General features: G+C 38.2%; 1 protein-coding gene across 1 annotated transcript in view; it reads right to left on the reverse strand.

The window, feature by feature from the left end:
- Positions 1-7,863: 7,863 nt before the first annotated feature.
- KIF18A (kinesin family member 18A) overlaps positions 7,864-25,656 on the reverse strand; it is a 96,535-nt gene continuing 78,742 nt past the window's right edge. Inside the window, exons 15-18 of the mRNA XM_020977974.2 lie at positions 17,499-17,958; positions 16,091-16,198; positions 12,216-12,325; positions 7,864-8,511 (exon numbers count right to left, since the gene is read on the reverse strand). Coding sequence (XP_020833633.1) covers positions 8,360-8,511; positions 12,216-12,325; positions 16,091-16,198; positions 17,499-17,958 — 830 coding nt within the window. The 3' untranslated portion in view covers positions 7,864-8,359. The remainder of the gene's footprint in view (positions 8,512-12,215; positions 12,326-16,090; positions 16,199-17,498; positions 17,959-25,656) is intronic.

Raw genomic sequence — 25,656 nt, forward strand, 5'->3', positions numbered from 1 at the left:
GAACCCAAGCCTTTTGACAGACATCCAGTGTTCTTTCCCCTATACCAAATCCAGGGGTGGGGAAACTGTGGACTTGAGGCTACATGTGACCTTCTAGGTCCTCGGGTGTGGCCTTTTGACAGAGTTCAAGTTTTACAGAACAAATCCTTTTATTAAAGGGATTTGTTCTGTGAAGTTTGGATTCAGTCAGAGGGCCCCACTTGAGGACCTAGAGGGCCACATGTGGCCTAGAGGCTGCAGGGTCCCCACCCCTAGTAGGCAATGAATACAAATAATGAATATAATTTACAACTTGCTGTATGGAGGAAGAAGATATTTGGAAACAAATGTGACATAAGGAAAGATAGAAGTAAATTAAGATATAATTTTAAAAATAAATTGAGGCAAGGCATTTTTTTTAAAAAGGACAACTAGTCATCCACTAAAAAAAAAAAAAAACGTAACATACAAGTTTAACTTCAGAAAATGTTTCCCCATTCCCTTTTCTCCCCTACTTGCGAGTAGGGATGGTTTGATTTTTTTTGTATTTATATTCCTAGTGCCTAGCACAATGCCTGGTATATAGAAGGCACTTAATAAATGCTTGCTGATTGATTCTTAATTCTAAGCTACAACTACATTGGCCTTCTGTCCGCTCCTCACACAATTCCCCTCTCCCTTCTGTCACACTGGGCATCTATGCCCCAAGTGTGGAACACACTCACTCCTCTACTACATGGAATCATTCACTTTCTTCCTTCAAAACACAACTCTGGCACCACCTTCTACTTGAAACCTTTTTTTTTTTTGAAAGCTTCTTTAATCCCTCCATTTGCGCCACCTCTTTAGGGGTGTACTGATAAAAGTTCAATACTTATTTCTTGGGGAAAACAAACTATATGCATAGCACACTTTTAGGTTGAATCTGCAGTATTAACATTTTTCTCCATCGCTTTCTTAAGTCCAGACAATTAACAAAATAATAAATCAAACCTGATGTGTAGTGTTTGCTGATTTCCAAGGTGTAAATGCTTATACTGGTACCTTCATAACTGGATACTCCCAGATGGTAAGACTCGGCACTAGCACACCCCTGACTCCCTCCCCTGCTACCTCAAATCACTGAATTACTTCTAAATTAATTCTATATATACTGATACATGTACTTGCTATTGTCCAAAATAGAATATAAGCTCTTCGAGAAAAAGAATTCCCTTTTTTGGTATTTGTATCCCTAATGCTTAGCACAGTGCTTGGTACACAGCTGGCATTTAATAAGCGTAAGAATGAGTGTATTCCTCTTTTCTTCCCCCTCTCCCTTTATTCCTTCATTTAAGATTACCTAAATTGGAAAAAAAAAACCAAACCAAAACCAAACCCCACAACATCCTATGCCATCTTACTGCACTTCCTCTATGATCCATAAAGACATTAGGATTATTATGGGACACTCATTTCTTCTTCCCTATTAGAGTATAAACATTTCCTTATCATATGGTTCCTTTCAGTTGGTCTAACATATTCACCTTCCTAGGTTTCTCTTGACTCTCATGTTTTTGCATTGCAGAGATTCTATTCAGCTCTGGTCTTTTTTTTTTTTTTAAGCTAGGAATGCTTGGAAGTTCCCTATTGCATTAAAGTTCCATTTCCCCCCATGGAGGATTATACTTAGTTTTGCCAGACAAGTTATCCTGGGCTGTAAACTTCTATCTTTTGCCTTGCAGATGATCATATTCCAAGTTCTCTTCTCCTTTAAAATGGCAGCTGCTAACTATTGATTTTTGTACATTACTTTTCTCACACGCTGTATTCCAGACAAACTAGATTACTTTTCTCCATATGTACATTCCATTTCCCATCTCTGTAGCTTTGCAGAAGAATGTCCTCGCTGATCACCCCCACTTTACAGAAGTGTTAGCTTCATTCAAAACTCAACTTACAGACTGTCTCCCACAGGAAATCTATTCTGATCCCAACAGGTGCTAGTGTATTCTCCCTTGTAAAGTTCTTTGTATTAACACAGAATAATAATATTTTGAATTTACTCTTCTATATATATGTGCCTTATTCATAACTTATCCTAAGTTCTCGTTTTGTTTTTGTATTACCAGGAAAATAACATTAAAAGTAACTAATATGATACTTTAAGACTTGCAAAGCATTTTACATATATATATCTTCCAATATTATCATAGTAGGTCCTTAATAAACATTTGAGTTGAATAAAGGATGAACAAAGGCTAAATTCTATTATTCTTATTATTTATTAAATTAGAACGTCTGTGGCTGCATTTGTAATTTCCAACCAATTTACAATGAGATTTGTTTGTATCAGATTTTGCTAACTTTTGTTGCTGAATGACTGTTATTTGCTGGTAATTGCCTCAAGTGGAGTATATTGAGAAAAATTATTGATGTTGGCCCTAAATACTTCTTGAACAAATACATATCCTTAGCTAAAGACATTCAACAATAATGGTTCTTAACAGTTTTTTTTTGTGTGTGTGTGTTATACATCCTTTTGGCAGTCTGGTGAAACCTATGGATCCTTTCTCAAAATAACTGAAGGAAATGCTAAATTAGGTTAATTTAAGGTTAGTTAAGTCAATAAATAATTTATTAAGACTACTTGCTATGTACCAGCTACTGAGTCAAGGACTGGGGATACAAGCAAAAAAAAAGTTTCTGTTCTTGAACTAATATTCTAATAGGAGGAAGACAATACATAAAAGGGGAAAGGCTGGGTGAGGGAAAGGAACCTGTTTAGGGGTGTGAGGGTGAAGCTGGGAGAAGGAAGGATGACTGATCTAGGGCTTTCCTCAAAATGGAGGTTCTGGGAAAAATTCATCTATGAGTTTCCAATAGTAAAAATAAAGATGTATTTTTTCTCCCCAGCAAAGTTCAACAACTCCCTGGAATCTACCTAAATTAAGAATCTTTGCTCCATTGGTATGATGTTGCTTGGAGCTCAAAATGAAAACAGATACGGAGTTACGTAACTAAAACTATGTTCTTCCACTGAAGTCCTACTCTAAAACCTCACTGGGGGCATGGAGTCGACCTGATGGTCTCACAAGCTATGCAGAAAAATTGCTGGTCTGTAGGGGTAGGGAGTCTCCTCATAGGCAGTTCCAATAAAATCAGAGGTCCAGATCAAATGTTCTTTGTATGAAACATTGTGTTTCATGGTTCAGTGTAGTTATCTCATAACTGCTAGCATGTAAGCTCCACGAGGGCAGGAACCATGCTGGGTTAGAACATGGAAGGTTTTCTGATGTCAGTTTGGATAGAAGGAGTTTGCGGTATAGAAATGGGGATCCAGTTTGGTACACATGATGAATGCAAAGTGGAATTATCAGGTGACAGGGAAACTAAAGTCAATCAGTGTTAATGTTTTTTCAGCAGATGTCAGAATGTATGACAAGAAGGGCCACTGAGTGCCATTAAAGGCCTACCCCTCCCCCCCACCCCTGGTTTAGTTTGGGACAGAATCTTTTGGCTATCTGTATGACTTTATGCATATGAACATCTGTTTCTAAGTAGGAAGGGTAAATAGGAGAACAGCAGATTTGTAGGGCTGAAAAGCTTTGGTGCTTTGGAGTACTCTCTAATGACAGAAAAAAGGTGCCATCTGCACATACCAAAAGCTAAGTTTCATCCAGTTGGGAATAGAAGGGGAAGCACTTATTAAGCACCTTGTATGTGCCAGGCACCATGCGAAGTCCTTTTACAGATATGATCATTTTTAGAAAAGTAATTTTTTATTTTTCTGAAAAGATAGGGAACTGGAGAAATTAGGGGTACAGGTGATACTTTCATCATGGCTGCTGACCTGAAGGTAGGACATGTGAAGGAGATGGCAATGGAGAACAGGGGCATGTATAGCTTTCTGGGCTATGATCTAAGTCAAGACATATGAACGACATAGGTTCTCACCAAGGGTTGGAATGCATTAGATGAGGGTTAAGTAGATTGCTCTTACGTACAGACATGCTGATCTGATTTCAAGATATTTAGAGTAAAAATCAGGAAGGGAGAAATAGGTCAATACAGTCACTAATGCAGATGCTATTCAAGGCAGCAGATTATAACAGGTAAAATAGCAGTGGGGGTACATAGTAATTTGGGTATGACTATGAAGGCAGCATGATACATGAACAGGAACACTGGACTTGGAGTCAGAAGACCAGGGATCAAGTTCCAGCTCCCTCCATTGGCTGTGTGACCTTTGGCAAGTAACTCAGCCTCTCTGGACCTTATTTCACAATCTTTAAAATAATAAGGTTGGACTAGATCTTCTACAAGTTGATAATTCCAAAACTGTGTCTTCCCAAGGCGCTGGAACAGTCCCTCCAAGCTCTTCACACACAGCAGGCATCCAATGGAATAAAAGTTGGTTGTATCTGAATTGTTAAAAGTTATATTGAGAGTCAACAGACAGACATAAACCAGGAGGGGAAGTGTGGTTGTAATTGCCCCTTTTGGTATTCCTGGCGCTTAGCATAGTGCTTGGAACATAGTAAGTAAGTGCTTAATAAATGTTTCTTGATGGTGAAATTGCTATGGGTGAAGAAAAAAATTTGTTTCCTGGTGGCCAATTTTTGGATTAACATCTTTCAACTAAATTAGGTGGGGTCCTGGAGGACAGAGGCTTGGTTTGTACCCAAAGCCATTCCAGTGTGGTAGGGCCTGCCAGAGCTTGGACTCAATCACAGCAGTCTCTGAGAAACTAGTTATTCAGTACAACGTGATGCCAGAGAGGGACTTTCGTAAAGGCTGACTTGCTAGTTTGAAAATTATGGGGATGTATTTAAATCAACTGCTATGGTTAACAGTCAAACTCAGATCATAAGAATCTGGTGGTAATAAATCTGATACATAATGTGCTAACTAACCTAAGAGGCCCCTCCAGGATCGCTGCCTTGTTGTGGTGGAGGGGCTTATGTAGCTCAATGAAATCATAAGCCATATGCTATATAGGGTTACCCAAGACAGACAGGTCACAGTGGAGATTTCTGATAAAAAGTGATCCAATGAAGAAGAAAATGGCAAACCACTCCAGTATCTTTGCCAAGAAAACCCCATGGAGAGTATTAAAATGATAGAAGAGATGATCCCAGAAGACAAGTCCCTCAGGTTAGAGGGTGTCCAATGCACTACTGGGGGGAAGAGCAGAGGAAAACTACGAGTAGTCCCAGTCCCAATGAAGGAGCTGGGCCAATGCTGAAAAGAAGCTCAGCTGTGGATGCCTTTGGTGACGAAAGCAAAGTCTGCATTGTAAAGATCAATAGGAAGCTGGAATGTAAACCAAGGTAAGCTGATGTGGTCAAACAGGAGATGGAAAGATTAAACACCAACATCCTGGGTGTCAGTTAACTTAAATGGACAGGAATGGGTGACTTTAATTCGGGTGATCACTATATCTACTACTGTGGGCAAGAATCCCTCAGAAGAAATGGAGTAGCCCTTACAGTCAATAAAAGGGGGAGAAAAGTAGGCCTGGAGTATAATCTCAAAAATGACAGAATGATACCTGTTCAACATCACAGTAATACAAGTCTATGTTCCATCCACTGATGCTGAAGGGGACAAAGTTGATCAGTTCTATGAAGACCTACAATATCTTCTAGAAATAACAACAACAACAACAACAAAAAGATGTCCCATTCATCAAAAGGGGTTGGAATACTAAAACAGGGAATCAAAAGATAATTGGAATAACAGGCAAGTTTGGCCTTGGAGTACAAAGTGAAGCAGGGCAGAGACTAACAGAGTTTTGTCAAGATAACTGGCAGGTCACAACAAACTCTTTTTCAACAACCCAAACAGTGACTCTACACATGGACATCACCAGATGGTCAATACTGAAATCAGATTGATTGTATATTTAGCAGCCAAAGACAGAGAAGCTCTATACAGTCAGTTAAAAGAAGACCTGGAGCTGACTGTGATTCAGATCTTGAATTTCTTATGCAAAATTCAGATTTAGATATACTCAACTGAATGCAGAATTCCAGAGAACAGCAAGGAGAAATAAGGCGGCTTTTTTAAATGAACAATGCAAAGAAATAAGGAAAAAAAAACCCAACCCAATAGAATGGGAAAGACAAGAGAGTTCTTCAAGAAAACCTGAGATATCAAGGGAACATTTCGTGCAAAAACAGGCATGATAAAAGACAAAAATGGTAAGGACTTAACAGAAGTAAAAAAATTAAGAAGAGGTGGCAAGAATATACAGAAGAAGTAAACAAGAAAGACCTTAACATCCCTGATAACCACGATGGTATGGTTACTGATCTAGAGCCATACATCTTGGAGAATGAAGTCAAGTGGGTCTTAGGAAACACTGCTAACAACAAGGCTAGTGGAGGTGAAGGAATTCCAGCTTAGTTATTTAAAATCCTACAAGATGATGCTGTTAAAGTACTGCACTCAATATAGCAGCAAATTTGGAAAATTCAACAGTGGCCACTGGATTGAAAAAGATCAATTTATGCCCCAATCCTAAAGAAGGGCAATGCTAAAGAACATTCAAATTACCAAAAAAATGTGTTCCTTTCACACGCCAGCAAGGTTATGCTTAAGATTCTGTAAGCTAGGCTTTAGCAATATGTGAATAAAGAATTACCAGAAAATTACCAGAATTACCAGCAGGCTGGTTTTTGAAGAGGCAGAGGTACTAGAGACTAAATTATCAACATTTGCTGGATTTCGGAGACAGCAACGGAGTTCCAGAAAAAAAAATCTACTTCTGCTTCACTGACTACACTAAAGCCTTTGACTGCGTGGATCACAACAAAATATGGCAAGTCCTCAAAGAGAAGAAGTAACAGATCATCTTAGTTGTCTCCTGAGGAACCTACACGTGGGCCCAGAAGCAACAGTTAGAATTGAACATGGAACGACTGACTGGTTTATGATTGGTAAAGGATAAGGCTGTATATTGTCACCCTATTTATTTAACTTATATGCGGAGTACATGATGTGAAATGCCAGGCTGGATGAATCAAAAGCTGAAATTAAGGTCACCAGGAGAAATTTCAACACTCTTAGGTATGCAGATGATACCACTCTGATGGCAGAAAATGAAGAAGAATTGAGAAGCTTCTTATGAGGGTGAAAGGGGAGAGTACAAAAGCTGGCTTGAATCAACATCAAAAAAACTTAACATCACAGTAACTGGTGCCATCACTTCCTTGAAAACAGAGGGAGAAGAAATGGAAACAGTATTAGATTTTATATTCTTGAGCTCTACGGTAATGGCAGATAGGACTGCAGCCACAAAATTAAAAGGCCTATAGTGAAAGGCATGGTTTTTCCAGCAGTAATGTATATGGCTGTAAGAAGTGGACTATAAGGAAAGCTGAGCATCAGAATCGATGTTCTGAATTGTGGTGCTGGAGACTTTTGAGCCTTTGGACAGCAAGGAGATCAGATCAGTCAACACTTAAAGAAATTAATGCAGGCTATTCACTGGAAGTCAAATACTGAAGCTGAAGCTTAGATACTTTGGCTGAATAATAAGAAGACAGGACGCATTGGTAAAGACCGTGATGTTGGGAAAGGTTAGAGAAGAAAGGGGATGGCAGAAGATGAGATAGATAGACAGTGTTATGGAAGCAACAAATGTGAGCTTGGACAGGCTTCGGGAGACAGCAGAGGACAGAAGGACCTGCTGTGCTGTGGTCCATGGGGTCATGAAGAGTTGGACACGACATGAACAAAAACAAGAACAAATCTAAGAGGCGTCAATAAAAATAGATGCAAATAATTTCAGTTTTCACTGTTATTAGAGACCTATGGCCCATGAATTACTTCAATTATGAGAAAGTTCCAAACAATCAGCCAAATGAAGGGTGTAGATGGCAAAACAGGAGCCCAAGATAAATGTCAACTACTGTTTTTACTATGGAACAAAACCCATGCCCAAACTCAGCTGTGAAATCCGCATTTTAAAAATACCAAACAGCAGAGAGAAGAATTAATGTAATGTTCTAAGCACAAAAATTATTTAGATAATCTATTTACAACTCTACAGGCTTACAAGCTATTAGTATATACAACATATTTAGGGAAAAAGAGACCATGGGTATAGAAGTTTTAATTTAAATGGTCCTACGATAAAAAAAAATTGCAAAAACAAAAACTATATTATAATGATATAGTGATAAGAAAGGGGCTATCAAAACATGTTAAAAGTATCAAAAATTTACATCTAGTTTTGCTGCTGAAATTTACATTTATTTAAAAGAACACAAGAAAGGGAAGGAAATTTTGTCCCTTCTATTCTAGGATGTTTTTATGGAATTGAGGAAACCTACAAAGTCTATTTTCAAAAACTCCTTCAAAAGTACCTGGAAGGACACACAAAAGGTATACTTCAGTCCTTCTTAGGAAAACATTTTAGAAAATTAGGCTTGATAAAAGTGGGTGACTTTGATTTTGAACTGAGTGTTACACTTCCTTCTGAAATACTTCTCCCAAATTTTCTCTGCACGCCTGGATTTAATTCATGGATACTTCTTTTATGTGCTGAAAAAGAAAGATAAATAGAGTAATGGTAAAAGTGCCATTCAAGAAATAATTTATTCAACTTTGGAATTATAAACCCAAAGAAGGAAAACACATCCTTAAAATTCAACCATGCAAAAAACAAAATAAATACCAATCTTTTTGGCAAAAGTAAGGTTGCCAAAATCTTATCTAGAGATGCTAAAGACAAATTTTTAGAAGTTACATGCATTGATTTCATTAAATCTTCATGGAGTAGCGTTTTCACACACTCCAGAATGCTAAATAACCTTTCCATGTTATTTCCTCTTATCTAATTAAAGATCCTATTTTCACTGTCATTCCCTCCTGCCTTTCTTAGCTCATCAACTTTTCCCTTCTCTTCTCTGTCTACCATATACACACACACACACACACACACACACACACACACACACACACACACACACACACACACACACACACACGTCCTCGGTTCTGAAAAAAAAATTAACATTTGATCTCACAGTTTCTTTCAATTTTATGGACTTAAAACAAAGACGTATTTTTTTTATTGAGTTGTTTTGTTTTTATCTTTAACCTTCATTTCCAAATGTATCCCTGTCCACTCCCTTTTCAGTGGGCCATCCTTTATAACAAAGATTTAAAAAGAAAAGCGGGAAAATAAACAGTCCCACAAAACTAACCAACAAACAAAAGAAATCTGACAGTATATACAATAGTCCACCCCCACAGTCTTCCATCTCTCTGCAAAGGCAAGAGGGAGGTGTATCTCACCTCTTTTTCAAGAACAAGCTTGGTCATTATCATTATAGAGCACTCAATTTCGTTTTGGTTTAGTTCTTTTCATTTATGTTACTACAGTCATTGGGTATAATACTATTTTCCTGTTCTTGCTTACTTTATCCCTGCATCAGCTCACATAAGCATGACTATGTTTCTCAGAATTAATACTCATTTCTTTAGATGCAGAAAAATCCCATTCCATTCATTCACCATGATTTGGTTAGTCACCCCCCAGGAGGGGAGCATCTCCTTGGTTTTTAGTTCTTTGCTACCCAAAAGTGCTGGTCGAGGATCACGCTGAAAAGTCTCATATAGAGGAAGCTTTTCTGGCTTTGATCTCCTCAGGGTATATGCCTAATAGTAGGATCTGAGGGTCACAGGATACAGTTTGGTCATCTTTCCAGCATGAGTAATTCCAAACTGTTTTCCAGAATCCACTCCCATAGATTTTGAAGTTTACTTGTACATCTTCCCACTTTAAAACATCATCTGCCTCTGCAAATTGCCCTTTCCCAAATTATTCATTATCATCAGCTATAAGTTTCCGTGGACCTTGGGTGGGGGGAACAGGGAGGAAATAGAAAGGGTTGATGAGGAAACGGATGGAAAAGGAAGAAGGACCAATGATAACTTCTCCAGAACTGGGGAAATGTGTATAAATTTAAAATATAAAAGGGAAAGAACCAAAGAAGGGAGACTGATCTAAGAAAGAGAAGAAATCCCTTTAAAAATAAGGCTATTCATTAGACTGGAGGTACTTTTTGCATTTATATCTAAAGTTTTCTTTATAAAGTGTAAATATCAAAATAATTTCTCTCCAGTTTTATGTGCCAAAATAGTTTTGAATACAGGTGACAACTTCCCCTTGAACCTGGCATGTTAAAGTCTGGACTATTTTTTATCATATTTTCTTTCCAAAGAGATCTAATTTTTTTTTGGGGGGGTTGTTTATACTTAGACTAATATGATGCAATCTGCTGCTTTTTTGCGAAATTATAATGAACTTGAGGATTCCTGAGAGTACACATCTACAGAATAAATAGCTATCACTAAATACAATGCAAGAAGTTAAATAATTTGAGGAAATTTTAGCTCTGAAGAATTTCCTTGCTTTCTTAAAGACATGGCTGTACCTCTCTTTTCACTTGATAATGCTCTATCACAGCATGCAAAGTGTAGTAACATTATTAAGAACTTTAAACTGAAAACACAACACTGATGAAAGATAGTGAAATTAAAGAGTTTTCATGTGCATCTCAAAAACAGCCGCCATTGAAACTTGCAGCAAAACACAACATTTCCTCCAAGGCATATGAATTTGCTTCTACTAATGCTGTTTGCAATGACACCACCCAAAAGGCTCAAAAAAGCCTGATTGCTATGCCAGTCTTCTGTCAATGAGCCTCTCTTTTGGAATCTTGCTGTCTAAAGAAAAACCAAGTTGACAGAGTCCATTTCAGCGTATGTACCAATGAATCCTGTCTACGTTGGTGAGATCTACCTGAACCCCTATGCCACCATAACCCTTGGAATCAATTCCTTTTAATGAGGAGGACTGGCAGGACACATAAGGGAGAGACTGATATTTTTATTTATTAAGTATCAATGAATCTTAAATGTTTTGTGATTCAATGAAATCATTTTCCTTCATGTAATCCTATGTATTTTATTTTATACATCTAAAAACATTCTAATCAGGGTTAACCATACTGCCCAAGGGATCCATGGCTTTGGAGGTTCATTCCCACGGCTCTAATTTGAAAATCTGAGTGCTAGAATTACATCTTCTTCATTTTTTCATCTCCTATCATACCTAACAAATTGCCATACGTACTTCAAGCAAGGAAAAACAACAAGATGGGAGAAAATAAAGTCCAGAGATAGGAAAATTTGGACCACAAAATCTTAAAAGATGAAAGGCATCAGGTGGGCCTTTTGTGATTTGCTATAGCTACAACTATTTTCAGATAGGCTGAAGGCTCACTCTCTACCTCGGGGCTTCAGGAAGATTCAGTGAACGCATTTTCATGAATGTTGGCAACAGAATGGCCAATAGGCTGGACAGTATGGGTGAAAAAAGCTGGGAAGACCGCTGCTCTGCACAATTGTTAGTGGGTGGCTGCTTGCCCAAATCACCCCGTATCATACTTTTCTGTGAACAGACTGTATCCCTAAAGAGAATACAAGTTTTATTTTTTTTCTTAAATTTTTTTAGGCAGTTGGGGTTAAGTGACTTGCCCAGGGTCACAAAGCTAGTAAGTGTCAAGTGTTTGGTCTGAGGCCGGATTTGAACTAAGGTCCTTCTGACTTCAGGGCCGGTGCTCTATCCACTGTGCCCACCTACCTGCCCCGAGAATACAAGTTTTCTGAAGCCAGGTCTTTGTACCCCGGGACCTCGCACCATGCTCTGAACTCAGTAGATTTTGGCTTATGAGAATCTCTTTTGACTTCTATTAGCTGCTTTTACAACACGGTGGGTCATAAAAGTGTGATGATGCTCAGTAGCCAGAGGCAGGGAGCCTGGGGATGGGCAGCACGTGAAGAAGCAGGTTCTTCAAATTGCTTGATGCATGAAGATTTTTGTTTTAATCAGTCTAATCCTGCACAGAACTCTTCCTGCAGAAACTCCTTCCATAATGCAGGACAGCAGCCAATCTGAGGGTCAGAGAGCTGGCTGGTGCTTGGCGCACTGGGTTAAGGAACAAAGGCAGCATGGGCCGGGGGCAGGCCTAGCACCCGGGTTCCCTCCGACTCCCAGCCCAGTCCTCTTGGCACTATGGTGCCCTTATATGACAGATCATATAAAACAGAAGCTTTAAATGGATATAACCTCTTAAAAAATTAATTCAAGAAACAGCCCATTGACTTGTACTATTATGTCTTGTTTTTCAATAACCATACTTCCAATTCTGGTTAAGAGCTGAGGAGCTACAACTTACCCTTCGCTGGTCTGTTTATCCTAGAATATTCATGACCTGAAAGATCCTTTCGAACACGCTTTGTAGCTACAGGTTCTTGCGTGGTCCTTAAGAAATTGCTGGGTGCAGGACTTGAAAAACATAGATAGAAAAAATGTTGCTATTTTTACAACATAATAAGTACATATAATTGACATACACCGAATGCTTTCTGGTTACAAAGGGCTTTAACTACACCCTCTTGTACCTCATGACAGGCCAGAGGGAGAGAGGTCCCAAGGACTTTCCCTGCTTCACAAGAGGAGGGTAAAGGGACCTTCCTCTCCCAGGGCTTCTGTAAGGAAGGCTGGGAGGGTCAGAAGAGAAGATGTATAGGAAACAATTCTGTAATCACAGGGATTTATTGTAAGCTTTATTTCAGAGAGGAAAGTATTAGGTAAACTGTCAATCGAAAGCGAGAGGTGAACAACCGTTACGTAGCATCTCAACAATCCAGAACCCCTCGAAGACGGAGGAAGGGAACAAAATAGACCCTTGTGACAAGGAGGGATGTTACAAAGCCCATGCAACTGAAGCTTACATACTTTGATTATCAGAAACAAGATCTAATGAGATCGTGTGCATAAAAGTGATTAGAAAACCATAAAGCCCTCTACAAATCGAAGGCAGACTTATTACTGAGAAGCTCCACAGGGCATTTACTTTTATTCTGAATTTTAACAAGCTTAGTTACATGGTTTCCTAGCCTAGATCACAAGTAGCAAATAACAGGACAAGAAAGAAAAAATACCGAAAAGCAGACACAAGAACTCCAAAGCGTAGTGTCTGGGGACACTCAGTGCAGGGGCAAAGAGCCACACGCACACCTCAATAAGCCCTGAGGGCACACACTGTACCACAGCATCACATAAATGGTGGATGTTTATAATGATGACCCTGAGTCATCAAGAAAAGATTTTGTGTTGAAGAAGGCAAGATACATTTTAGAAAAATTTCCATCCAAACTTGTGAAAAATAAAGATTTTAATAAGCTTCAAGTTCTTTTAGAAAGACACTTATGTGGAACAACTCATTCTTGAATAAAGCCAGACGAGGGATATCATTTTATCACACATCTCTTTAAATTAATACAATTGCTTCATTTAATCAAACCATTAGATTTCCTCCCCCAAGAAACAGAGCATCCAGTAAGCACAAGCCTGTCACTGGCTATCTTGAGAATGACTGTTTATTCTCACATCTCATTTCATGGTCATTTTGGATTGTGTCAAGAACACAAACATTATCTACAGCATCCTTCCTATGGGAAATTTGGGCTTTGAAAAAACACCATTTATTGAATAAAACTCCTATTTCCAGGAATCTAATCCCAGTGTAATCAACTAAGTGGAATATTTATTTGTGGGCCAAGTACACAGCTGACTTAATAAACTTTTTAGCTACACTTTACAAAAAAGTCTTAAGATTTAGTTAAACAATCCACTGATGAAACAAGCTCAATATTCATGTTACAAGAGGGCTTTGTGTCCTGGTTTTAAGATTATGGCTGTAAAGAGAAAGACATAAAATTTGTAAGGAGGAGTACAAAATCAAACTGACAAAATTAATGGCCACCAAGGAGGGATATGTGTTTTTCCCCTTCTTTTTCACTAAACTATTGCTAGATGCTTCTCTAAAATTGTCTCTGAAGGCTACCAGATATATCTCATATTCTCTTTAAAAAGTTTTTGTTTGACAGGTGATTCCTAAATCATAAACAAAGTGTTAATCTATATTATTTAAAACTATTTCTTAGTTAGAATAGCACAATCTCTCCAAATCAGTCCAACCTTAATGGAAGAATAAGGTTATTTCTAAATGTGATGAAAGATTCCAGCTTTGAAACAATCTGCTGAATATAAATTAAGTATAGTTAAGCTACACTGTGATCTGGATTATACTTGGTATGATATTCTCAGTCAGGTAATTCTGTGGTTATGCTCTATTAATTTATAAGACTCAAATTTTATTATTTCCAACTGAAGCTGCGAATCAACATGAGCGGTTTAGTCTTTTGTTGGAATTACTAGTACTTTTGGACTCTGTTCTAATACCTGGGTAGGCAGTAAAACGGATATACTATGAATACACACACACATACAGATTAAGCTTGTGGATAAGTGGAAAATACCAGGGTTTACTACTATCACGCTCATGTAGTTTTAATTAAGGGAAAGGAGGATCAAAAAAAAGTAATTATGTACATTTCTAGCATTAATCTCTCTTAACCTTAGTTAATGACAGGATCTAATTACTGGTTCCAGAGGGAACTCAACAGAAGCAATTCTTATGCTTGAAAAAAATCAACTTATTTTCTTTATCTGTCCTGTTATTGAATACCACAGTGTTAGCTGCTATTACAGAAGCATAGAACTGTGTTTATATGCCACTAAACATAATGATTCCTACAACTACGGCAATTTCAAAGTATCAAAAGTAACTGAGAGTGCAAACAGCTCTTACTTTCACATCCTGTCAGCCATGTGTGACCTTGCTCTTGACTTCTGTATAAAACAAAGCAGGCTACCAAAAATAGGCTGGGGATGGGGAAGTGGGGAATCAGTTAGCAATGAGAAAGAAAGAGATAAGAATATATCTATACTAGTGTACTTATTACCTTATTATTATCATCAAAGTCATCCAAGTTAAAAAGTAACACTTGTAGTTTAAAACAAAAACAAAAGGAACCATCTACAAAGCTGTACAATAAAAAAAGAAAAGTCTAGTATTTTAATTTGCAGTAAGTTTGATAATTGGCTTGACTGGGGAAAAAATGAGGCATGACTTTAATAATAATAGTATATGATATAGTACATGACATATAGCACTTTGTAAATACCTTAAAATGTCAGATCAACATATATGATCTCACTTGATTCTCACAACACCTTGCAAAACAGGTGGTGTAAGCACCACCCCCATTACATGAAAGCTAAGGCTCAGAGAGGGAGTGACTCATCAGAGGTCCACCAGTGAGCTTGTGATTGGCCAACCAAGACGAGTATAACCCCAGGACCTGACTCCAAATACAGGGTACTTTTTACTAAAACACATGGCAATTATACACCAATGAAAAAAAGAATAATGTCTCATTTATAGTACTTCAAGGTTTAAGAAGTACTTTCTTCACAACATCCTTGTGAAGTAGGCAGTAGAAACAAGAAGGCTAGACAATCTATTTTTCACATTTAAATAGGGTGTTAGCAGAGAGGGCCCTGTCTATTCCTCTCCTAAAGGTCTGATCACTTATGGTAGTAGAAGTCTGGGATCATTCACTTTTTCATCCATTTGAAAACTCAACGTGGCATAAATTCATCAGATGAACATAACATTTTCAGAGTTTAAAGAATTTTCAGCAGTTTTTAAATGTAAAAATAAAAACACAACAAACTCAGATTGGAGGTTTTACTAAATCTGACCTTTCTGGATTGTTAAATTAATACTAATACACCCTATGGATTCAGAATATTTCACAAACATTCTCAAAGGGTCTGCTGTGCTACAGACACTGGATGCCTCATCCTTGTGAATAACAATTTGGATTTCTGGCCCTTTGTTTTACATTGTGCTTTCCCTCACCACAACCTCATGGTCAGGGCAGAACAAGCACTATTATCCCCACTGCACAAACGGAGGAGCTGAGAGCCAGGGAGGATCCCCCAGAACCTAAGTAGGAAAGCCAGGATTTGAACCCAAGTTTGCTGTTTCTTTTATCATCATGGCTGTTATTGACAAACTATACGTTTAAATAGCTACAGAAAAATGAGAGCATCAGGATATAAAATGTAAGGAGAGATATGAAGTGATGGACAGGTCTACCACCGACCCAGCAATGGGTCCACTTTCTTGAATCTTACCTTGTTAATTTCCGTTTCCTCTTGGCGGCAGCAGTCATTGCCATGTAGGATGGGGTTTCATTTGTTATGTGGACAGATGTCTTAGTCAACAATGAAGGGAGGCTAAGCCTACAGTTCATAAGAGTGGAAAATTTTAAAAAAAAGACTCTTATTTATTTGTTTATTTTTAGTTAAAAAAACTAGATAGTTTTTCATGATGGCAATAAATACAGACCAACATTTTCACTGCATCAAAAATATTAGAGGCATTTCAGGCATCATATCTAGTCCAATCCCTTATTGTATTTATGAGGAACCTGAGACCCAGAGAGGTAAAAGTATTTAAGGAGGCTGCAGTCACAAGCTCCCCTGATGAATGGCTACGGTGACAAGTAGACAGTCTTCTACTAGGCCTTTACTTCACTTACCACTTGTGAAGAAGCTACTCTATGCAAGGCATTGTGCTCCAATCTGTCCAGCCTGGTAGGACCTATTAGAATTTGTGCTTTGCTAGGATAGACAGAGAATCACTTCCACACCACAATGAAGCACTGGAATGAGACTTTAGTAAAGATTTCCTAAACCTACATATTAATAATTAAAAAATGTGTAGCCATATCTCTAGATACACATCTCTCTGCCTTTCTCCCCATTTATCCATCTAAATACAGAAACTGTTGCTATCATAAAACTGTCATGTCACCAGTAGCAAGAAAAGGCATGGATACCTCTCCTCGCATAAACACGTACAGAAGATGATGGATGAAGCGTGACCCGACAAGTAAGGTATGAAAGCACATGCTGGCTTGGAGGAAATGCAGTGAAAACTGGTTTAGGCTCAGGAATATTTTACATTATCTAAGGGTCGCTGGAGTACCAAGAGTTGTCAGACACCATGAGAAATTGTGGCATTTCCTTCAAAGGAAATCTAAAAGTATAACATATACAATAATCCTTTTCAGATGGTTTGGGTAGTCTAGCTTTAAAACTAATAGACAAAGTAGTTCATTCAATTTAATCATTCTGTTAAAATATATTTGCTAGAGGTACCAAATATGAGGCTTGAAGTATGAAATATGAAGAAAGTTTTTAAGATGAAATGGCAGAAAAATGAAGAGTATGTATTTTGCCTAAAACTGGTCTTAATACATTTCATATGGTGTTAGTGCTGAGAGAGTCCTTACAGAAATAATGAGGAAAAGTGAAGCTCAGAGAGATTAGGGGATGTACCGGAGGTCACATAGCTAGCTAGCGACAGAGACCAGGTGTAGGAACTCATGTCTGCTGAGTTCCAGGTACTGGCTTTTTCCATGAATAAATCCACACTAAATCTTAAGCAGGAAAAGGAAAGGAATAATTAAATCTGTCTGAAGAATTCTGAGTAAACACATTTGGGAAATTCCACTAATAGAAATCCCTTAAGCCGTACCTTGGTAAAATGGTATCATTTCCATTTGGTTCTAATTCCTTTTTGGAGAATACGCCATTTGTGTCTTTGGTGTCTCCATGTATAATAAACGTGGACTCTAAATTCTCTTTGACACACTCTATCCTTCTGTCAAGAGGTATACAACTTTTTGAAAAGGGAGCATGAAAGAGATTACTGTTTGTATTCAAACTGTTGATTTCCTGAAAACTGGTTCCATATGATGACTGTGAACTGGGATTGTGAATGGATTTTCTACAATTTTCTGGTGTATATACAATTGCTTGGAGTTCCTGTGTGAAAGAATCATTGAGCTGAGTTTTACTGGACGGTTTAGGTCCTCCGGAATGTTCGGTCATCAAGGGAGACTGGATTAATTTCCTCCGAGTTCTTTTTTGTGAAGGAGTTTTCTGCTGATTAATTACTGCCTGCAGATTTTCACTGGAATCATCTAAAGGTGTACCTGTTCAGCAAATTAAAACAAAACGCAATAGCTTTATCTGAACTTTCCTCCTACTAATAACATCACTACAATCCCCTAAAAGGGGGAACTAACTTCTATTAATTAATACACATATATCATATATATGTATATAGATATAGATATATCTATATATAGATATATGTAGATATATCTATACTCACACCCACACCCACCCACCCACAAATATATACATACACACACAAACACATACACACATACACATATACAGTATAAAAAATACAGAAAACAATAAGGCTATAGGGCAATAAAGGTGAACCAAAATTTAAAACTAAGAATCAATTTTCAAAAATTGTAATAGAAGCCCCGGAAGCTAATCACGTACAATCTGTCCACAGACAAATAATTAATATTGGGACTACATTACAGATATTATCAACCTGGGGCCCTGCTATGTAAAAAACCAAGAATAACCTTTGGCTTTACAAAGATCTCAAGGAATTGCCTCATTTTTATATCCAATTTAGGAGTAAGCTTTAAAAGCCAAACACAATAATTTGTAGATGTAACAATCAGCAACTTTTAAACTACAGCAAAGTCTACTTTGGAATTACTGAGGAAAAGGCTAGTTTGATTTATGAAAAAGCAATAGTACTTCGTATGGTCAGGAAGGTTTTGGTTAACCAAACATTTGTGGATCATAGTGGAGAAATGCGCTAAATTCTTTTGTCTGATAAGGGTATGCAAGTTGTTATATCACAGTGTCATGGATTTAGAGGTGGACCCTGACCATCCATGATCTTGTTTTAAGATGTATTTTAATAGTCATAGTTAAATCATTTTTGGTAACTACATATATTTTATTTTCTGCTCTTAAAAAACATTGTTCTAAGAAGGTGTCTGTCGGATTCACCAGCCTGTGAAAGGGTCCAGGACACAAAAAGGTTAAGAAAAAATACCTGACCTAGTCCAACTCCTTCATTTGACAGATGAGGAGCCAGGGAGGTTTGGAGGGGAAGGGGCTTGTGTAAAGTCACACAGATAATGAACGGTCAAGCTGGGACTTGGACCCAGGTCTTCTGATTCTGAATCCAACACTAATTCCACTGTATTTAGATTGTCAAACTTAGGATACAACAACATACATTTAGTATTAAAATACACTAAAAATATTTTCATCTATGATTCAGAGGATGTCAAATCATTCTGATGGTTATTGTGGTGACCATACAGAAGGACTGGCTAAAAGAGCTGTGATTAATAGGACCCCATGCACAGAAAGCTTGGTATTTTTTAAAATAACTTTTTAGTAACTACAGTGAGCCTAACCAGGATGGATCTTTCAAGGTCTTTGGAATGCCCCCCTCCTTCCTTTCTACTTCTGGAAACTCTTGTCTCTGTGAGTTCCTAGAGGACAAGACTGTCCAATCTTGATTCTGTGCTCCAGAACACAGCAGCTCCTTAACAGATATCTGCTGAACTGAATTCCAAACTGTTTCCTCCAACAATGATCACTAAGTAAATCACTGACTTTTCTCTGTTCTGTTTCTGAACCTAGAGATATCTATTGCTTTGTCCTAATTCATTTACCAATACCATCAAAGTGCTCCCTCCCCCTTCAATAAAAAACAAAACTAAAAAAATCCCAGAACCAAAAAACTGAACAGCCAAAAAACCAACCAACCAAACTAAAAATAAACCTCATATTTTGTTGAGGCTCCCGGGTTTGGTCAGAAAGATCACTTCTTTCCATCTGGGCCCAGAACTGCCTGAGATCTTCTTTTTTTAGCTCTTGCCCTGGAAAGAGGTCTTCAGTGACTACATTTAAAATTTTCTCATCTCTTAAAAGTTTTTAAATTTAAAATCGTATTTTCCTGACTGGATAGTTGCCCTATAACTGACTTTAGCCATGCCCCTCTATTCTTCAAGATTCTGACCCTAGACTCTAGAACAGTGTCTCCAAACTTTTGTGACTACATACCATTACCATTAAAAGTATTTTGGAACATGTAACTCCATGTGTCTATTTATTTATAAACCATAAACAATACTACTATAATTAAAACAAATTAAGGAGGATACGATAAAGATAAAATAATAATTGAAACTAGAATCAGTAGGCACCTTTGTAGTTGCTGCTTTGAAAGGATATTACATAGATATAAGCTGTTAGCTTATAACTGAATTATAAATGCCCCGAGGGACCTCAAACCTGGTACAGAAGTAAGAAGGTTTGTGAATTTATACAGTGAAGGGAGTGGGCAAATTTTGAGGAACAAAGGTAGATCTAGTTATGTTGGCAACAAGCCCCATGACTGGCTGGCTATCACAGGGAGAGGGGGATGTAGTCCACCCTCCCATCCCATGATAGATGGATTGATCACATGCCACTTGGGACCAGGTTGCTCTGAATTGGAGACCACTAGTTCAGATCCCTAAGGGCAATTGGAAAATGGATGGACCTTTGATGATTTGAACATGCCAATAACTGGTGCCTTCACTGTTCATCTTTTTAATGTATGATAAAATCTAAATTAGCCAGAAAAATTTCTCATCTCTCAAATACTATTAGTGAAGTTCTATAATTTCACCCTTCAAATGCCATAAAATCTTTTGCACCTGTTCTCTTCATTCTGATAGCTATTGCCCTAATTTGGCCCCTCAATACATCTTCCCTGGGAGACAGCAATTAGTCAATCAAGCAATCAACATTTATTAATCTTGACTATGCATGAGGTGGGCAACTGGTTGGTGCAGTGCACAGAGTGCAGGGCTTGGAGTCAGGAAGAGTTCAAATCTGGCCTTAGACCCTTACTAGCTATCTGACCCTGGGCAAGTCATTTAACCCAGTCTGCCTCATTTTTCTCATCTGTAAAATAAGCTGGAGAATGGAATGGCAAACCACTCCACTACCTCTGCCAAGAAAACCCAAATGGGGTCATGAAGAGTTGGACATGACTGAAAACTGAACAACAACATGAAGCAGGTGCCATGCTAGGCCCTGGGGATATAAAAACAAAAAAAATGTCCCTGCTCTCAAGGCGTTTACTTTCTAAGCTCTAAGGGGGTGGACCATGTGCACTTAGAAGTCTGTGTACAGAACACCTACAAAACCAAGGTCGCCTGGTTGTGGGAGGCGCCAGGAAGAGCCAAGTGCAGAGGCAGCCAGGGCCACTGAGCTGGGTCAGGAAGGAGCTGTGAGCAGGGCATGAATTCCATGCATGGGGACAGCGGGGCAGACCAAGCCCTGTACAGAGAGGGAAGGAGGGTCTTGTGTGAGGAATGGCAAGATGGCTAACTTGGCTGGACTATGGCGCGCATGGAGGGGGATGATGTGCAATAAGGCTGAAATGGCAAGATGGGGTCAGGTTATGAAAAGACTTATTTTATTTTTAAATTTTAAGAAATTATTTTCTAGCCATTTACTTAGACAATGCTCTATTTAGGGAACACTTGGCATTCACACATTTTCTTTTCTACTTTTTAAAAATGAATTCTTATAGTTATGTTTATTTTTCATATCCCCTATATTTCTCAATGTATTCCTCCTCTTATCCCCTCCTAGAGAACAATCCTTCATAACAAGGGATAAAAAAGGGGACAAAAGTTCAGCAAAAATAAACAACATATTGAAACAAACTTCACATTTATATGTATTGTTACACAACCACAGGCCTCCATCCACTTGGGCAAAGAAGCAGAGGGAGGTGCCTTGTGGGAAACAAACAAACAAACAAAAAACTTTAAATACCAAACACGGTTTAAAGGAGGTCACAGAAGTAATATCATATGCTACCTGTTAATAGGAAGTCATAGTAGATTATTAGGGGTGTGGGGAACACTGGCAAGTGTGAAATGGTCAGACATAAGCTTTATAAAAATCAGTTCGGTAGATGACTACACAGGGGAGAGTCTTGAGGCAGAAAGACCAACTGGGAGTTTACTGCTAATAGTTCAAGTAAGAGGTGATGACGGCCTGACCTAGGGTGGTGGCTGTGCAAGAGGGGAGAAGGGGATAGATGGGAGAGGTGTTGAGGAGGTAGAAATCACAAGATTGGATATTTGGAGTGATGGAGAGTGAGGTAAAGATGATACCAAGGTTAAGAACCCAAGTGACTGGAAGGAGGGTGGTATAGAAATAGGGGCATTTAAAAGAGGAATAGGTTTGAGGGGAAAGACAATGAGCTGTTTTAGTTATGTTGAGGTCAAGATGCTTATGGAACAAACATCTTAAACCCATGGGAGCTGATGAGGCCATCAAGATAACAGAGTATGTAAAAAGAAAAGAAAAGAGGGCCTGAGAACTAGCGTTGGGTAGATTCACAATTCAAAGGAATTTCGTGGATGAACCACCAAAAGGAAATGAGAAGGAGCTGTCAGATAGGCAGAGGCAAAACTAAGAGAGAGCTTGGCTCTTAAAAACAAGAAACCAGAGAAGAAAGTAACCAGGAAGAGATGATGTTGCAAGTCAGGTCAAATACTACATGTAAGATAAAAAGGAAGAGGTTGGAGAAAAGGCCATTACAATTGGCAATACAGTAATTTAGATTTTAGTTGAGTGATGATGTTAGAGTTCAGAACACAGAAGATTTAGGAGAAATTAGGAGGAGAGGAAATGGAATCAATGAGTAAAGATGATGGCAGGGATTAGTAAGTAAGATTTAAGTATGGGGGAGACTTAGATGCAGAGAAAGGAGTAATAAATAGAGAGACTGAAAATGAGAGGGAACAGATGATGATGGGGTCAGCCTACTGCAGTCTACTACAAAAGATGGGACGTCTTAGGACCAAGGGTTCTATAGAGAAGTTGGTCATTTTGAGTGCAATAAAGGAGAAGATAGTAGGGAAAGATGGCCTAGATTTTCTTGACAAAGACTTGAGGTCCTCAGCTGGAGGTGGGATTGGGAGGCTGTCCAAGGCTTGATCTAACCTCCTAACAGCTCGCCCAGAGTACAGCCTGTCCCCTTTGCCCCCTCAATCCATACTATACTCTGTGGATAGATGTAAGCATAATACAGCATAATTCTGTGTCACTTCAATCCAATTACAAGAAGTTTCAACGGCTTTCCTCTACCTACTAAATTTCATAGATGATTAAGCAGGATTTGACCCCAGTGTGCCTTTCATTCTTGGTCTTCCATTGTTCCCTTCCTGAAGACGAGACACCAGCTAAAGCAGTCCACTTGCTGTACTGTTTCTGCATGCATTGTCCTAATGCTTGTGACCTATCTGCCCAGCTATTCTTCAACGCCTTGTTTTTACTGTCATTTCCCTCCTGAAGCTCTCTTTTTCTCCTCTGAATGACCATGGCATTTGGAACCTTTCATGTTATACCTTATATTTTTTATATATAAAATCTTATCTCCCCATTAGACTGTAAGTCCCAGGAGGAACTTAATTCTTTCTTTCATTTTTTTTTTGGTCTCATCTACACAGCTTAGCACAGTACTTTAAACATAGTAGATAGCTATCAAATACCTGTTGAAAGAATGAAACTGGGTATTTGGTTAAATAAAAAAAAAATTCTCCTTCAACCATTACTTTTAAAGAAAAATTTCTAAAACTTTTTAGAACACTTTTCTGTTTTACTAAGTCAAATGAATCAAGATTATTCCTCCACTGTGACTCAGTATTTTAAACATAAATTTTCATAATCTGGTACTATAGACATGGATAATGCTAGAGATAGCCCATGGCCATTCTTAGAAGTTTTTCTTTTCCACTTTTCCTTCTTTAAAGGCTGAACAAAGAACAAAATGAAGCTCTGGCTAATCCAATCAGTTAACTGAAGATCTGTTGAATGGGCATAAGACACTTTTCTACAACACCAACTGTACTTTTTCACTACTTGGCTTAGGAGAAATGTTTCCAGCCCTCCAAGCAATGCACTTGTATTATTCCATGGTTGGTATTTCTTCTGGGCACTGAAAATTACATAAATCCTACCTCCTCAGTTTACAGTTGAGGAAAGAGACCCAGAAGGAAAGCGACACTTTGAAAGTCACAGAGTTGGTTTTCACTTGGGGTTTGTGGCTACTTAGAATGTTTTTGGAGTTTTGAAATTATACTGGGGACTTGAAAATTCTTAATGTAGGTGAAATGTGACAAGAGAAGAGCAAATTAGAAAAAAAAATTAACAACGTACAAATAAAAACCTGGAGTCCCTCTCCAAATTTAACTCCATTTTAGTTATTCATTAGCTGTTAAAAAAAAAAAGCCTTGAAGCTTCACATTCATGTTATCAGTCCATAAATACCTACCAATGACTGTGAAGGTGCTAGTGCGTCTTTTCCTTCTTTTAAACACTTTTTCTATATTAGGTGATGTCTTTGCTGGAGTGAACGAGCAAAAGACAAATAAGAGAATTCAATTCAACACACTACTTACTCCATTTCAAACCAGCACAACCAAAGTTGCCAGAAACCTTTAAATATTTAGAGGTTGAAATGATTAGTTTTGAAAAGAATAACAGTGGAGTTGGTTTGAATGATTTTTGAATGCCAATGCTTGCTATAAGAAAATTTATCAAGAGAAGAAAGGCTTTGACTTAAACCTCCCTCACTTACTTGTTAAGAAGTCTCATTCCAAAAAAAAGCACCTAAATTTATAAGTCTCGAAAAATATTATTAATGAAATGTTTGACATTTACATACCATGTTAACACATTTTGGTTTTGGACAGGTCAAACTTACAATAGAGAAGTATTTTAAGATACTCTATATAATTTGTAGTAATCAGGACCTTTTTATGATCTGATAATCATCAGATGATAAACAAGCGTTAACTCAGAAGTATAGGAAAGAGGAAGGAGTGGTTAGTGGTATTGAATTCTGCAGCAAAGACGCAAAGGAAAATAAAAAAAGGCAGCTGGAGTCAGTTGGAGTCACTGCTGTGCTCTAAAAGAACAGTCTTAGTACAACAGTGGGACAGAAATTGTAATAGCAAGGCATGGAGCAGAGAGTGTAGGCTTGGCACAGCAGAGCTGGTGAAAAGAGAAAGGACAATGTCTCAAAGGGATAGAAGGAGCAAGGTGAGGAATGTTGGAACTGGGGTAACCTGGGTAAGTTTGTAGGTGGATGAAAAGAAGCAAATGATAAGGAAAAGATTAAAGATGAATGAGAAAGAGGCTAGTTGCTAGAACTAGGTTCTGGAGGAGGTGGGAACCCATTCTGGAGGAATGGGAACGAGGGCAAAGATGTAGGGATTAGCTTCTTAGAAAGGGTGGGTCCAGGGGTGTGTTAGGGGGCCAGTTCCTACCAGCAGAAGAGATGATTTGTTGAATTTTCACTGTGAGTATTCACAACTTGGAAATTCCCAAATGCTACAAATCAGGGCTTGATTTATTGCTTTGCTGATAGTCTAGACTTAAGAAAGTGATGGGATAAATGTTAATAATACACATTAAACTTAAAAGCGTGTCTTGTTTACAAACTTTTTTTGGAAGAGCTGGTTGTTAAACATTTACCAGCACATCCTGGGAGAGCCTACCCTCTCCTCTGACAGGAAATGATGGCAGAAAATAGCAACTATTATGAGAATTCTGAGGAGTAAAGGAAGGGAATTGAGAGAGATACTGTTGAACGGTATTGATCTTTTCAGTGTAACACTGTTCGTTTGGGGAGGAAAGTGATTTATTTTACATTGTGGTTTCTAGGAAGGTGTGGTGGCAAAAAATAGGGTTTAAAAAAAGGCTACACAGTGGGGGAAAAAAAGGAAAAG

Source organism: Phascolarctos cinereus, unplaced genomic scaffold, assembly GCF_003287225.1.
Source record: "Phascolarctos cinereus isolate Bilbo 61053 unplaced genomic scaffold, phaCin_HiC Scaffold_9;HRSCAF=440, whole genome shotgun sequence".
Lineage (NCBI taxonomy): Eukaryota > Metazoa > Chordata > Mammalia > Diprotodontia > Phascolarctidae > Phascolarctos > Phascolarctos cinereus.